Source organism: Branchiostoma floridae, chromosome 10 (assembly GCF_000003815.2).
Source record: "Branchiostoma floridae strain S238N-H82 chromosome 10, Bfl_VNyyK, whole genome shotgun sequence".
Lineage (NCBI taxonomy): Eukaryota > Metazoa > Chordata > Leptocardii > Amphioxiformes > Branchiostomatidae > Branchiostoma > Branchiostoma floridae.
Window position 1 is genome coordinate 17,289,373 of NC_049988.1, and position 15,046 is coordinate 17,304,418.

The 15,046-nt window shown below is 42.8% G+C and overlaps 1 protein-coding gene across 1 annotated transcript in view; it reads left to right on the forward strand.

Annotated features, from left to right (window-relative positions):
• The first annotated feature begins 220 nt into the window (after nt 1-220).
• LOC118424993 overlaps nt 221-15,046 on the forward strand; it is a 34,655-nt gene continuing 19,829 nt past the window's right edge. Inside the window, exons 1-12 of the mRNA XM_035833807.1 lie at nt 221-355; nt 4,009-4,166; nt 5,366-5,590; nt 7,502-7,738; nt 8,247-8,365; nt 8,964-9,087; nt 9,698-9,949; nt 10,426-10,569; nt 12,188-12,310; nt 12,791-13,072; nt 13,692-13,862; nt 14,627-14,762. Of these exons, the coding sequence (XP_035689700.1) occupies nt 4,011-4,166; nt 5,366-5,590; nt 7,502-7,738; nt 8,247-8,365; nt 8,964-9,087; nt 9,698-9,949; nt 10,426-10,569; nt 12,188-12,310; nt 12,791-13,072; nt 13,692-13,862; nt 14,627-14,762 (1,969 nt within the window). The 5' untranslated portion in view covers nt 221-355; nt 4,009-4,010. The remainder of the gene's footprint in view (nt 356-4,008; nt 4,167-5,365; nt 5,591-7,501; nt 7,739-8,246; nt 8,366-8,963; nt 9,088-9,697; nt 9,950-10,425; nt 10,570-12,187; nt 12,311-12,790; nt 13,073-13,691; nt 13,863-14,626; nt 14,763-15,046) is intronic.

The window sequence follows — 15,046 nt, forward strand, 5'->3', positions numbered from 1 at the left end:
CAACAATTGTTGCTAGGCCGCCATTTATATCCCACAATGCACTTGTTGGGACAACTTTTAACCTTTGACCTCAAACATATTTTCCAAATTAATAAAATCTATGCAAAAAAATTACCACTTTCTAGTAATCACACATATTTCCGTTCAATTCCATTAGATTGATATATCTTTGGTGTTCTATAAACGAGTTTTATTGAACTGTAATAAATATTTATAACCTTTGAACTTTCAGTCACGTGACTGAGTCACGAGGAAAGTTCAGCCACAGGTGATCAGCTGGTCACAGGACGGTCACCTGGTACCACCTGCCTCCCTGCACGTTTCCAGTGGAGTAAAGCATTGTTCTAACCACCAGGTAAGTTCTGATGTCTTATTGTGTCGTCTGCGAAGTTATTACATGATGCTAGATGTATTTTATGGTGTCGTTTTAGATTTCCAAGTGCGTGTTTGCGTAACACGGAAGTACAAAAATTATTTGTACCTTTTTTTAGGGGACTATGTTTCATGTTTGGCCCTAAATACGGGTCAAAAGTCGTTGGTGCTAATTTCTGAGCAGCAATTGTTCATCTGTATTTCATCCCAAGAGAATGAAGAGTTGTTTTGCTTGTCTGTGATGTGTATGTTTACTACACAAGACTTCTACTAGTACACATGAGTTAAAAAATATTGGCAACTTGTACTTGCAATTGCAAGCAGTAATTGACTGGTACAACCTCCTTGGTACAACCAAGGACGTCCTTGTATAACAGTGGTTAGGATTTGTGGCTTTCACCCACAAGGTCTGGGTTCGATTCCTGGCATGGGAACCAGTGAAATGACAAGACGGGCCACGGGCACACTTACCTCATATGCCCTGTGAGTAGTTGGTGGGGTCACGTGGTCTTTTGGTTACGTGTGCAACGCATGCCGAGTGCGTGCCGACAGTCGGTGTTTGTCGGTAAATCGCACTTCGGGTACCTTCTGCATCCGTCGGAAATCTCCGTCGGAACATTCGGCACCCACTCGTGCAATCCCGGGTACAACGTACTCAAATGTCGGGTCACACTCGGAACACCAACCCCGGCAGTTCAGCCCGGGCGATCCGACAACAATACCTTGCCTACCTTGGCCTACCGCCTATGGACTGACTTCACTCTTGGACCTCTCTCTCATTTTCTCCAAGACTTACGGACTTGAGGTTTTCGGCGTCATATTCGTAACAAATCTACCTACCTGTGATATCAATCTGATTTTTGTTAAGACTTGGAGAATTTTTTCTAAATTATCTCAAAGTTACGACATACAAAAATGGGGAACGTATCCTGAAAGTGCCTCTGTTTCGGCCAATTTTCTACAAGTTTTCGCCAGAGAAAGATATGGTGCCTTCCTTTTACGCCCCTCTACGCTTTCCACATAAAAAGCAATTGATGGCACATGTTTGGACATGTTTGAGAGGCAAAGTTTCGCAGGAATTTTGAATCGGCAAATCGAGCCGCCATTTTCCTAAGTGCCGCACATGAGGCGTTTTGTCGTGAATGGACCAGACCAAATTCTCACAGGTGTGTGCCCGTGCGGGCGAGTAGGACAGAAACTTGTGAAAGAAACAATATATACAAATATCCTGACTCTTGGGAATCGAACCCGGGTCGCCATATCACAACACAAGCAGCCTAACCAATTGAGCCAAAAGCCTGACAGGCATTTGGCTTAGTCAGTTAGCGCTACTTGAACCCCCACTGTTACACTTGGGGACTGTACGATATTTATCAGGGGGGAGGGCTGGTGCATTAGGGGGGAGGGCCATGTTAATTTTTTTTTAGGTGGGGGGAGGGCCATGTTAATTTTTTTTGCGATAGGGGGGAGGGCCATGTTAATTTTTTTGAAAGAATTGTTTATACTAATTTTTGTTTTGATATCTTGACTTGGCCCTAAAACTGATAAAATAAGCCTTCTGAATAGCCTAAAATGCAAGAGCTTCCGGGGGGCGGTCCCCCAAAGTGGCGCTGCCCTGGACCAGCGCTCCGGCCAGGCATACATTATTCCGTCTATGGACTTATTTTTTTCTGGAAAGACGCACTCGGCTCGGCTGAGTTTCCCCAAATATTTAAGTTACAAAAGCGGTGCGCGGTAAATATGTGAAGAATCCAAAACTATACATTTTATTTTTTATTTACAACATTTCTTTTGTTTCAAAAGGACAAAATTTGCGGCAGAAAAGGGGCCGCAATATTGTTGTCAAGCGTCGATCGACAGCACATGGCGCGGCATGCCCCCCTCCCCAGACGGACTGTCGATCGCACGCACGTTGGGACGTCTTTTGGCTACTCCTTCGAGGCTAAACCGGCACTGATCACTGCCAAAGACGCAGCAGATCACCCTCCTTCGTATAATGGATAACGTTCTTGGTCTACTCTACTCTATGTCAAAAGAAATCCAGCGGTGAGCCAAAGATTTCACGCCGAAAACGGGGTTACCTGAGGTCGCACGAAACAAACGCACGCTCCTGGAAAATGACGGCGCGGCCTTGTAAAACCCGACCGATTCGATAAATGATAAATTTGAGTAAAATCATCGGGCAAAATAGAAAAAAGAAAGTAGAAAAAAACACAAGGTGTGATGGCGCCGTCATTCTATCCTCTGGAAAAACTGATTTGATGCAGGAGGGCGCAACATCGATCGCACGAGGTAGGCATTTTTTTATTCAATGCCGGAAAAAAATTGGCAGGATTTTTCCATGGGCTGACGAACTCACTGGCTAGAGCCCTGTTTGGAAGCATCAAAAACCCAAAATTTTCATATAGACATGACTGGACAAATAATACCCGGGCCAGATCACGGACTGCTGATTCCCCGAGCTTATAGTATGTTATAACGTATTTTTGGGGAGAGGGCGGACGTCGATTACTGAAAAACGCCCGGAGTAAAAAAGGCAACCGGCATCCAATCTCGAGGGCATAATTTTCCTCTCAAATTGCAGGAAATTCTGTTTTAGAGGGTCTGAAAATCCAAATTTTCCCGGGGGAGCATGCCCCCAGACCCCTGCCCCGACGCTGTGAAAAAATCCACACACTGGCGCCCTTATGCCCTGACGTCGATTAAGATTATTTTATCGGTTGTTTTTCTACCCGTTTGATTTTGCCTGTCGGGGGGAGGGCCATGTTGATTTTTTTGAGGTGGAGGGGGAGGGTCACGTTAAATTTTTTTGAGATGGGGGGGAGGGCCATCAAAAAATTTTTTGATCAGACTTCCAATGCAACAGCCCTCTCCCCCCCCCCCAATAAATATCGTACGGTCCCTTGGTATAACAAAAGACTAATCCGGGACAAGTAGTAAAAGGACATGTCAGCAATTGTTCGGCATGAAAAACAACATATTCAAAGTGAAAAACAGCGTTGTGTACTGACAACTGCCGCATCCGTTAGCCTTCTAGTTTTCCATTGAAAACTGACTGTCAAACTTCTGAAAACAGTTTACTTTTGTAACTAATGGATATGTACAGTCAAACCTGTATTAGCGGCCACCTCTACAGAGGGGCCACCTGTCCATAGTGGCCACTTTTTGTCGGTCCCTTGGGTATTTTATCTACAAGTTGCCACCTCTATACAGAGGCCACCTGTCTATAGTGGCCACATTTGTCCGGTCCCTTGAGTGGCCACTATAGACAGGTTTGACTGTATACAGCAGCGCGACCTGATCTGGGATCCAGCCAATACTTTACACCAAGATCAGTAGCTTACACAGTTGTGCACGAAATATCAAGAAGTCAACAATGCAAAAATACTTTACCTTGTATATACAGTAGAAGCCATTTAATCGTACGCCCCATTTGCCAGCATATTTCGTGCAATTATCCGGGTGGTGCAATAATGCAAAGTTGCCCAGCTGGACTGGCCTTGACCGGTTTAGGATTCAGGGATTCCTTGCAATAAATGTAGAATTTTTTGGTTAACCGTTGTGCAATGAACTGGCTTCTATGGTACTTACAAATTAGCAGTACTAAAATCTTCTCATTTTTTCCTTAATCTATAGCCATGAGGTTGCTCGTAGTGCTCCTGTGCTGCCTGGCCCTCTGCAGTGCTGTGCCATTCCCCAAGGGGGCGCACCAATGCCCTGATATCTGCCAACCTGAAGAAACATGCTGCAAGTCCAACAGTACACTGACACATGGCTGCTGTCCTATTTCTCAGGTAATCCTCAATATAGAATATTATGAATAAAAAGTGGGGTCGTGTGGCGCAATTGGCAGGGTGTCTGAGGTTCTAGGTTCGAAACCGTTAATGTGTCACCAATCTTATGCCCTTGGGAATTAGGTACTTTACATGACTTTCCTCACTTCACTCAAGTGAAATTGAGTACCTAGCCTCGGTAAGGGTTGTCCCTCGGATAGGATGTTAAATGGAGTTCCTGTGTATGAGGAGAGCCACACCTCGAGCACGTTAAAGAACCCACCACTCTTATCAAAAAAAAGTATGGGTCCTTCCCAGTGTGGGTGGATCAAATGAATCTGTCCGGATATGTAGCTTTTATAAAGTTCAGTACAAACCTGGTGTGTTATGTCCTGAGGCATTTTACCGGGAATTTAATACAAAGAAACAAACAAGTAAAGGTAAAGGTAGTCCTGTAGCCTTTTTTAAGGGCGTAAGGGCACACAGTGGAGTGTTATCCACTGTGTGTAGGGCAAGGTATTGGGAGACAGAGCCTAACCCTCTCCTCCCACTGCCTTTATAAGTTAACCCTTCCCACCACATCATTATTTTTACACTTGAGGAAAGTGAGGAAAGTTGTGATGAACTTCTTTCCCAAATACTCTCCAAGCAAAGGTTGATGGGAAAAATCGCAACCTTTTCCTTTCATCTGTTTTTTTCGAAGGCCAATCACCGATCGGAAAAAAGGATGAAAGGAAAAGGTCACAATTTTTCCCACCAACCTCTGCTTGGAGAGTATTTCCCAAGGCCACAAGATCGTTACCATGACAGGATTTGAACCCTGGACCTCTGACGTCTGGCGCCCTGTAAAATTAGACCTGGAGATGGCCCTGGGGAGTACTCTGGTACTTTTCAAGTGGCATGTTGCCATTTTAAAACTGTGCTCCATTCAGATGTATCTTAACAGATCATGTTCTGTGCCATGTAATAATTGTTCACCTTTATCCACGGGGTAACCTTTATCCGTTGTTTTTAAAAACAGGGTGTTTAGGGATAACAACTCGATGAACGGTGGAATATTTTGAAAATAGATGTTACATTTTTTTTAAAATGCAACTTGACTCCACCATCTGTCGACTATATATCCCTAAACACCGTTATTCTAAACAACGGATATAGGTTACCCCGCGGATAAAGGTGAAGTAGCGTTAAATGATACCCCCTTCCATGATGTCCTCCAGGCTACCTGTTGCAGTGACGGCCTCCACTGCTGTCCCAGCGGTTTCAAGTGTGACATTTCCCAGAATGCCTGCCTGCAGGGAGACCTGACCTTGAACTGGTCACCCAAAATGGAGGTCAAATTCCATGCCACGATCACGTGTCCGGGTGGAACTCACGACTGTCCTCAGAATACCACATGTTGTTTGACCGGCAAGGGGGACTATGGGTGCTGCCCTCTTGTGAAGGTAAATAATTCCATGTACTCTCACCTCTCAAATAAACGTACCGGTACGTTTATTTTTTTCCGCCTCAAAATCCACCCGGTACGTCCTTATTTTAGACGGTACGTTTATTTTTTTTTCAAATTGGGGCTTTCTTTACTAACCAGGGACCCAAAAAATATTGAAAGTTTGGTATTTTCTGCCCATATGTCCGCGGTATTTTTGCTTAAAATTCACTATTTTCGGACGAGGCAGCGCAGATTTCCCTGCCGCTAGCGCTATGACCCAAACATAACTAGGGATGCGTACCGGTACGCAGGACCGGTTCTGGACTTGCAAAAACGTTTCGGTTCAGATCCCAAAATACCGGAACACAAGTGATTCGGTACTGGACTCGTAAAAAAATATATCCTTTTCGTTTTAGACCATCTTTAACCTTCCAAAAATCTTGAAATTTGCGCTGAACAAAGACGAAAACATCGCCAAACATCGAGGTCACATGCTACACACACAGTCACTTACTTCCGTAAATTCTCTATCAAAACACAGAAATTAACCACCAACCAAACAAATCAAAAAGTTACCAATACTTTTCCACTATTTTCACCCGTAGTCAACTTGTTTTAATGTTCCAGCAACAAAAAAATCCTTCCAAAACAAAGCACAGCGTTCAATCGGCTCGAAAACATCCGCCATGTTGGATTCATCAACTCACGCAATCTCGCGGTAATGCGCGAGAGAATTATATTTTCTGCAGTACCGTTATGTCTCGATAGGGGGCAGTGTCTATGACCTCCTTGGTTTCTGCAACATTGAAAATAGCACAAGTGGTGAATAAGGTATTGTAAGTTGGAATGTTTCTTCAAAATGTTATTTTGTAACAATGATTATAAAATAAACGTCTTTTTTTATTCAATTTTTATTTTCATTCATTTTTTCACTTTTATTTTAATCTTTGTTGATGGTGTGACACTCCATAATACAGAAAATATGTGTAATAACATAGGAATTATTCTGTTCATTATTTATACAATTAACTGATATGGTACTGAGGCATAAATAAATAAAAAGAGCCTACCTGCTTATCATCTTCTCTTGGACTGAAGTAGCATGGACACAGTTTACATGTCAATTTGGTATTTTTCCGGGGGGTACTTTTATTCCAGGGGGTACTTTTATTAGATTTTGAAGATTTGTCCGGGGGGTACTTTTATTCCAGGGGGTACTTCTATTTGAGAGGTGAGAGTACTAGAAACAGTTAAGTTTGCTGCTAGTAATTACATTTACTTCACCAGAAGGGGAATTAAGCCTTTTTTTGGATTGTCTGTGCGTGTCTGTCTATGTGTGTTTGTGTCTGTCTGTGTGTCTGTGTGTGTCTATGTCTGTCTGTGTGTGTGTGGATAACCAAGAAGAGAAGAAGAAGATGCATCATTGCCTTACATGCTCAGTACTGCTGTTTGTATCTGTTGAGCTGAAAGGGTTGCAAATTAATGTGGATTATAAAGGGTCTGCCATCTCAATGAGCCAATGCTGAATTATCCCATATACATACAACCAGGCTGCCTGCTGTAAAGACAACACCCACTGCTGTTCATCTGTGTGTGTGTGTGTGTGTGTATGGATCTGTGTGTATGTCTGTCCACCTCTATGTGTGTCTGTCTGTCTGTGTACTTATTTCTGCAGTTCTCAATATAACAAAACATTGTCATGCATGCTTAGTGCTACTGTTTAAATCTATTGGAATGGAAGGCTTTGCAGAGCAGTATGGGTAGGGGGATGAAGTCTGCCATCTCAATGAACCAACCCTTAATTATCCCTTAATAAACCAGCTGCTGCCGCGTCGTGTGCCTGCGAAGCTGGTGTGTTGTGTCGAAGGGCGGTTATACCGGCTATATAGATATAGATACAGATCCCGTATACATTATATATGTCCAGGCTGCCTGCTGTAAGGACCACACCCACTGCTGCCCCTCTGGCTTCAAATGTGACGAGTCAGCGGGAAAGTGTCGCCAAGGCAACAGGACACTCCCCTTCCTGGAGAAGTTTGCGGCCAGACCCAGGACAGCTGCGAACCAAGAACAGGTGTGCCCTGGCGGGACGTCCACCTGTCCCACCACCAGCACCTGCTGTATGCTGAAGAATGGAAAGTATGGCTGCTGTCCCATGGAAAAGGTCGGTGACTGTTAGAGATCTGCTGTGAAGATATTGTGATTTGATTTGATTTATTGGGCTGTATAACTATAAAATGACATACAGCCAGTACTGCCCAACTAGCCAGAGGCTATTTTTTAAAGGCTAGGCCTGGTAACTGCACAATATACAATGAACAATATAAACAGTACTAGTTACAGTGCACAATAAATGTGTTACTTAAAGATACATGTCTGTGTGGCGCAACGGCTAGAGCGTTTGAATCAGAATCAGTAGGTCCTGAGTGCGATACTCGCCATGCCCCTGCCCTAATGACAGTGGAGTGACGCCCACCGAGCCTCACGGCTAATGTGTCTAAAAGTACCAAAAACACCTACGGATTTGGTGCTGCCAGTGTGTCAACATCTGCACACTTGCCACTAAGACCCGTGAATTTTTTTAAAGATACATGAAGCTTTTCAAAATTTCATGTACTAGGTACTACTATCTGTACATGTTTTTATCATGTGGCCTTGGTTTGTTGCTCCAGGCTGTGTGCTGTGAAGACAAGGTCCACTGCTGTCCCAGCGGCTTCACCTGTGCAGCTACCAAGTGTAAGAAAGGAGAATACAGCATTCCTTTGTTCCGCAAAACAGAAGCTAAGATCAGGTATGGAAAAATATACTCTATAGTATTTATCTATTAATTGATTGATTTATTGATTTGGTGACTGACTTTTTATTAATTGGTTGGTTGGTTGATTGATTGATTGATTGATTGATTGATAATTGATATATCACAACACAATGATTTTTATCAAACATATACAGTAACTAAACAAAGATATTTAAAAGCTTCAGTAGTCGTCAGTTTGATACTAATGTTGTTTGGATTTTACATACACATATATCAAAATGTGTTGAATCACAAATATCTGGCTGAAGTATGCCATGAATGAAAAAAATAGGTACCATATTACTGGCTACATTATGCGTTATACTTGTACAGTACCGTAAGCAATAAAGTTCCTACTGACAATGACAGGCAAACGCACCCAGCGAAAGACGCCAAAGTTGTAACGTGCCCTGACGGTCTGTCCACCTGTCGTAACATACATGTACACATGTAAACTAAAATGTGTTAAATCACAAATATCTGGCTGACTGAAACAAATGGGCCCTGTATTACTGGCTACTTTATGATTGTGTTATACTTGTCAGTTAGTAATAAATGAAGACTGTACTATATTTTCTAACTGACATTACAGGCAAACGGACCCAGCAAAAGACGCCAAAGTTGTGACGTGTCCCGACGGTCTGTCCGCCTGTAAGGACAACACCACCTGCTGTAAGGATGACACTGGAGAATACGGCTGCTGTCCAATTCCACAGGTGGGTGCCTTCTTACCTGCTTAAGGTTTAATTGTTTTTGCCTTATAAAAATACTCATTTTCTAATAGCTAAAAGCCATTAGCAAATATTAAAATGTACAAATGTACGTTTATAGCCTTGTTATCTTGATGAGCACGTTTTTTTTTTATTCAAGGCTGAATTGTGTTTCTGTCATTATTGAAGAATTTCAGAAGAACCCAAGTTTAATTTATCAAGTTATTCAAGTACAAGTACAGGTCCTGACCTGCACCTATATGTTTTGTTTGTAAACCTCTGTACCTGTACCTGATGTTACGTTTTGATACTCAGGCCTATTCATGGTTCTCCCGTCATTCACAACGGATGAGCGTCTCTCGCGCCTCGTCTCCTAGGTGTATCTAGTCTAGTTTGTTTGGCTTTCCTTGCCGCTCTTTTCTTCTTCAAGTAGGCCTAGTTGTGTATCATAAATAGCTGATCGTATATATTACTTCAGGCGAAGTGCTGTGATGATCAGATCCACTGCTGTCCTGCTGGCTTCACCTGTCAGACAGAGAAGGGGAAGTGTTCCAAGGGAGGCGTGGTTGTCCCTCTCCTGACTAAAACTAAATTAGCTTATCATATTTTACTTCAGGCGGAGTGCTGTAATGATCAGATCCACTGCTGTCCTGCTGGCTTCACCTGTCAGACCGAAAAGGGGAAATGCTCCAAGGGAGGTGTGGTCGTCCCGCTCCTGACTAAAACACGGCCTGACATGCTGTCAGACTTTGACTTTGATTTAGAGGAGGTTGATTCCGTCCATTGCGATGATGGGAGTGCCTGTCCAAATCATCACACCTGTTGCAAGACTCAGACTGGAAAATATGGATGTTGTCCGTTGCCAAAGGTAATATAATTATTAATAGATAAACTGTGACTCATTGAAAGATAATCCAAGAAATTTCTTAAAGGTACAAAGCTTGATAAAAGATTACCATGGGAGCTTATAAAATTCAAAAATTTCTCACATTCAAGATGCAACGACAAAAATTAAAGGCAAAAACGTGAAATAGGGAACAGTAAAGAGAGAATGGTAATTACTGTTATGCTCAAAACATAAATGTTCAAAACAAACCTGGTCTAAGTATGGTTTTCTTATATGCTTTGATGATACAAAGTTTCTATCAAACTTTTAAAGCATGTTAGAAGTTCAAAAGATATTAGTTTTTTTAGCACCTGGCCAAACCAATAAAGAATGATTGAAAATGAATACATGACTCTTTGCAATAGGAAATTTTCATTCAACGAAATTGATTTTTGTAAAACAATTGTCAAGATATACAATGTACAAAAACTTATCAAGGTGTCCCTTCTGTTCACCAGGCTGTGTGCTGTCAGGATGAGGTTCACTGCTGTCCTGACGGCTACACCTGTGACACTGCCAAGAGCAGGTGTATCAAGGGCGACATGACCCTCCCCTGGCTTGAGAAACGACCTTCAAAGTCCTCAAGGAAGGTCACCAAAGAGGCAAGTCTTTCAGGGTTGCCTTTATTTGTTAGTCACATGTCATAGCAAAAACTGGAAAGATTTCTGGGTAACCATCCAAACTGGGTACCATCCGGATAGTAGTTCGCTCCTACGTTCGCTTCTGCTATCCGTCTGGAGATGTGCGCATTCAAACCGTTTGGTGCTAACGTCAGTTAATGAGCGAATCTAGGAATAGGTTCTAGAGCGCTTCTTCAATGACAACAGGCCTCCCACGAGCGGGCAGAGGGCTTGTCTGGTGTTGGAACGTCTGTTCGAACGAGCATTTGAATCCATTCCATATTTCGCTCATGTGTAGGGACCAATCAGCGCCTGCTTCCAAAATTTGGACGATTCCAGACCTTAAGATGGTCGGCGTTCCCAGACGGAAGCACAGAGAAGCGACTGTATATAGTGTATACTGAATGTCAGAGCTAGAAGCGACTGTATATAGTATATAATGAACGCCGGAGCAAACTACTTTCCGGATGGTACCCAGGCTATATCTTTTATGTTTTGAAGACAATTCCTGGTTACTGTAGCCAAATCTAATGCCTAGAAGTCGCACCAACATTAAACAGTTGTTCAGTCTTACATCATGAACTTAGCATGGATTGTATTCAATACAATTCAATCTCTACAACTGGATAAAAAAACAAAAGATTTACGTCCGGACATTTCAAGTGACATCAATCCAGGGCTTTAGCCAGCTCGAAATTTTTTCCGTCAGCCAATTACAATCGTCGCGAAAACCGCGAAAATCAATTAGAAGGACTGAACTGAGACCTTGAAAAACGGGTTTTAATGAGATTATCGTATGCGAAAGGGCGCCGACACACATTGTCAACAATCATAACAATAGCAAAACAAACAGTGTGTGGCTTTTACGGCCGTGGACGGCGTCCCCAAGCCGCTTGTAGCTTCCACCAAGGATTTTTGTCCGTCAAGGTTGACGGATTGGTTTTAAAATGTTTCCGTCAGACGCAGCAAATTTCCGTCAATTGACGGAAAAACGGACGCTGGCTAAACCCCTGCATCAATCACTCTTCTTCAGCAATACTAGAATCAACTGGCAGAACAATTAAAAAGAAATAATACAAGTAGATCAAAATGTAAAGTAGTTACATATTGTTTGTGCAAACTTTATTCCTTTGTTACACCCCAGGACGTTGGAACCAAGCCCCCTCCCGGTGCACTGATTTTTGTTTATAAAATTATACCTCAAGTTTGTAACCTGTGCAATAGCACAATGGTAGAGTGCTCGCTTTGTATCCACTGTGGCCAGGTCATACCAGTAGACTAGTCCCTTGCTTGCTATATTGTCTTGCACAATTGTGTGATCCAAGGGCTAAAGAAATGGAGATGGGCACCACCCCTATTCATCTGTTACAGATGCCTTAGTAACTTAAACTTAACTTGAACTTAAGCATAAAAGTTGATCTGTGTTCATAAGTGACATCATGGATAAACTAAACTTAAACTAGTCAACACTAAAAATAAGTTGGGACTCACCCCAAATCATTCCTTGAACAATGAAAATTTGGGGTAAGTCCCAACTTATTTGTAGTGTTGATTAGTTAAAGTTTAGTTTATCCATAACTTTATCTTTGTTACACCCCAGGACCCTGGAACCAGGCCCCCTCCCGGTGCAGTGGTCTGTCCCGACCACGTGTCGATGTGCCCCGACAACAACACCTGCTGTCTGCTGCAGGATGGGAGCTACGGCTGCTGCCCCCAGCCACATGTAAGGGTCATGAACTTTCAACTTTGAACCTTTATTTCACCTTAAACTTGGTGGCATAGTTCAGCAAAGCAGGATAAACAATATAGGGTTAATGTTTTTAATTCAGCATATGAGGTGACTATAGCTAGTTCCCAGGGTTCCAATTAATATGCACTATACTCAGAAATGGTTAGCAAAACCCTGACGAGACTCAGGCCTAGGATTTCTCAATTTTGTTATTGTTTTGGCCATCTGTACAACCAGCACACCCGAATGATGATGATGATGGTTGACTACATTTTGAATTTTTCTCCTTTTTTTTTGCCCTACTTTGCAGTATTTTGTGATCGAAAGGTAACTCAACATGTTGATAATTTCAAATACCTGGTTCTTTTAACTCTATTTTTATTCACATGTCCGTAAGAATTTGGTGTAGAAGACTGTCACTGTACTTTTTGTTGTGTTGAATGATAAAAGATGACATTGTACAATGTATTTCAGGCTGTTTGCTGCAGCGACCGTAAGCACTGCTGCCCACAAGGCTACACCTGCGACACCTCACAGGGAAAGTGCCTGCAGGGCTACAGAACCATCCCGTGGATAGAGAACACGGTCGCGCCCCCCAACAAGGTCGTGACTCCCTTCAAGGTCGCGACTCCCTTCAAGGTCGAGCCCCCAGTCAACCCCATTGACTGTGATGAGGAAGGCAAGGTCAAGTGCCCAGATAAGAACACCTGCTGCAAGAAGACAACAGGAGAATGGGGGTGCTGTCCTCTCGAGAAGGTTATTTTTGTTATCTTGAAAAACATTTAAGGCAATGTTTATAATTCTAAGACTATCTGTTGTGTGTAATTTTTAAACAGTACACTTTTAAAGTCACTGATGCCATTTCTGAAAGACAGTATGTTATTACTCACTGAAGTCATTGCTATGGGATTTGATGGGATTTTCTAACTCATGCTCCCAAAAAAAAAGCTTGCTTTCTAAAAACTAAGATCCAAGGAGTGCCACTAGGCCCAACACTTTTCTAGTCTCTTCAGTGATCACTAATAACTGATTGTATCTAAAAATGTCAAGTTTATCCCACCTGGCCCTATGCTGTGAGGACAAAGTCCACTGCTGCCCCCATGGTACTACAGTGTGTAACAAAATATCCAGAGAGTGTCACTTCCCAACGGTTTTCTTGTCCCTTAAATGATCACTATAGACAACTTTGTCTCTAAAAATGTCAAATTTACCCCACCAGGCCCTATGCTGTGAAGACAAGGTCCACTGCTGCCCCCATGGTACTACATTGTGTAACAAAATATCCAGAGAGTGTCACTTCCCAACGGTTTTCTTGTCCCTTAAATGATCACTATAGACAAGTTTGTCTCTAAAAATATCAAATTTATCCCACCAGGCCCTGTGCTGTGAGGACAAGGTCCACTGCTGCCCCCACGGTACTGTGTGTAACAAAACGTCCGGAGAGTGTCACTACCCTGACGGCACCACCCAGGCCTGGGTGCAGAAGACACCACCACTCCTGGATGTCAGGGATGATGTGAAAGATGTGCCGTGTCCAGATGGAAAGGTATAGAGTAGAGTAGAGTAGAGTTCTTCTGGTGCAGGTTTTAACGTCCAGTTCCATCGTTGGCCGCTCTACAATATCAGGTCACTGTCATTCCAGGTAGCTGAGGGTCATCCAGAGCTCTGTAGCTGTAATACACACTGTGTTGCTGCATGTAGATATCCAGTTTCTCCTTAAGTCAGTATGCACTTGTAGATGTCACCGCAGATTCTGGTAGATTGTTCCACCATGGAATAATTCTAATACAGAAAAAGTGTGCCCTTATATTACTGAAGTCGCTTTTTTCTTAACCCGAAAACAGTGGCCATTTCTTCTTGTGCCCGTATTTAGTTCAAAGGGACATATAGTGTCATAATTCCCAGTGTCGTATAGCCCATCAGATTAATTCCTGAGCTCCTTACACTCACCTGAATACATTTTTTCAGAGTAGCAAGTATAGTAAGGAGCAACGATAGTGATAGGAATGCACACAGGCTAGGAAAGGTACAGAAATCCTTTTTTGGGCAGCCCTGTGCATGCTGAACAGCTTATCCAATAGATAAATAGATTAGGTTATTCCCTCATTTTTATTAAGTTAGAAGAGAAGGAAAATGAGTGGTGTACTAGGTAAAATTTGTGTGGTGCAGTTTATATTGCCTCTAACAGTGGAGGTATGCAGGAAAAAGAATTTTGAGCCCACTAACTGAATTGGTGTATTTTTCCAACACTTTTCTGACTCTCCTAACCACCAACCCCCCACCCCCCCCCCCCCCAACTCTGTTTTTCAGTCCGCATGTGAAGAAGATTACACCTGCTGTAAGAACAGCACAGGCTACGGCTGCTGTCCCTTCTTCAAGGCTGTCTGTTGTAACGACACTGTTCACTGCTGTCCCCAACACTACACCTGCAACTCTGGGGCTCCAGGTAAGTCCAATGCCATTGCCAATCCAAAATTGTCTTCAGCTTGACCATGTCTTACCTTGTCTCTTATTGGACATTCAAAATTATCTTCAGCTCTATTGCATTCATAGTTAGGGTATAAAAGACCAGTTTCTTCCAGAAGAGTAAATCGTCACTGACGAAAGTTAGTGGATGCCATCTGAAACTTCTGACCGTTTCCAAAATCATATCCAGTTGCTTCAGTAACTGCTTTTTGGCGTATCTTATCATGACCTGGAAGTCTAACTTTCATCGATGTCCAATGTCAT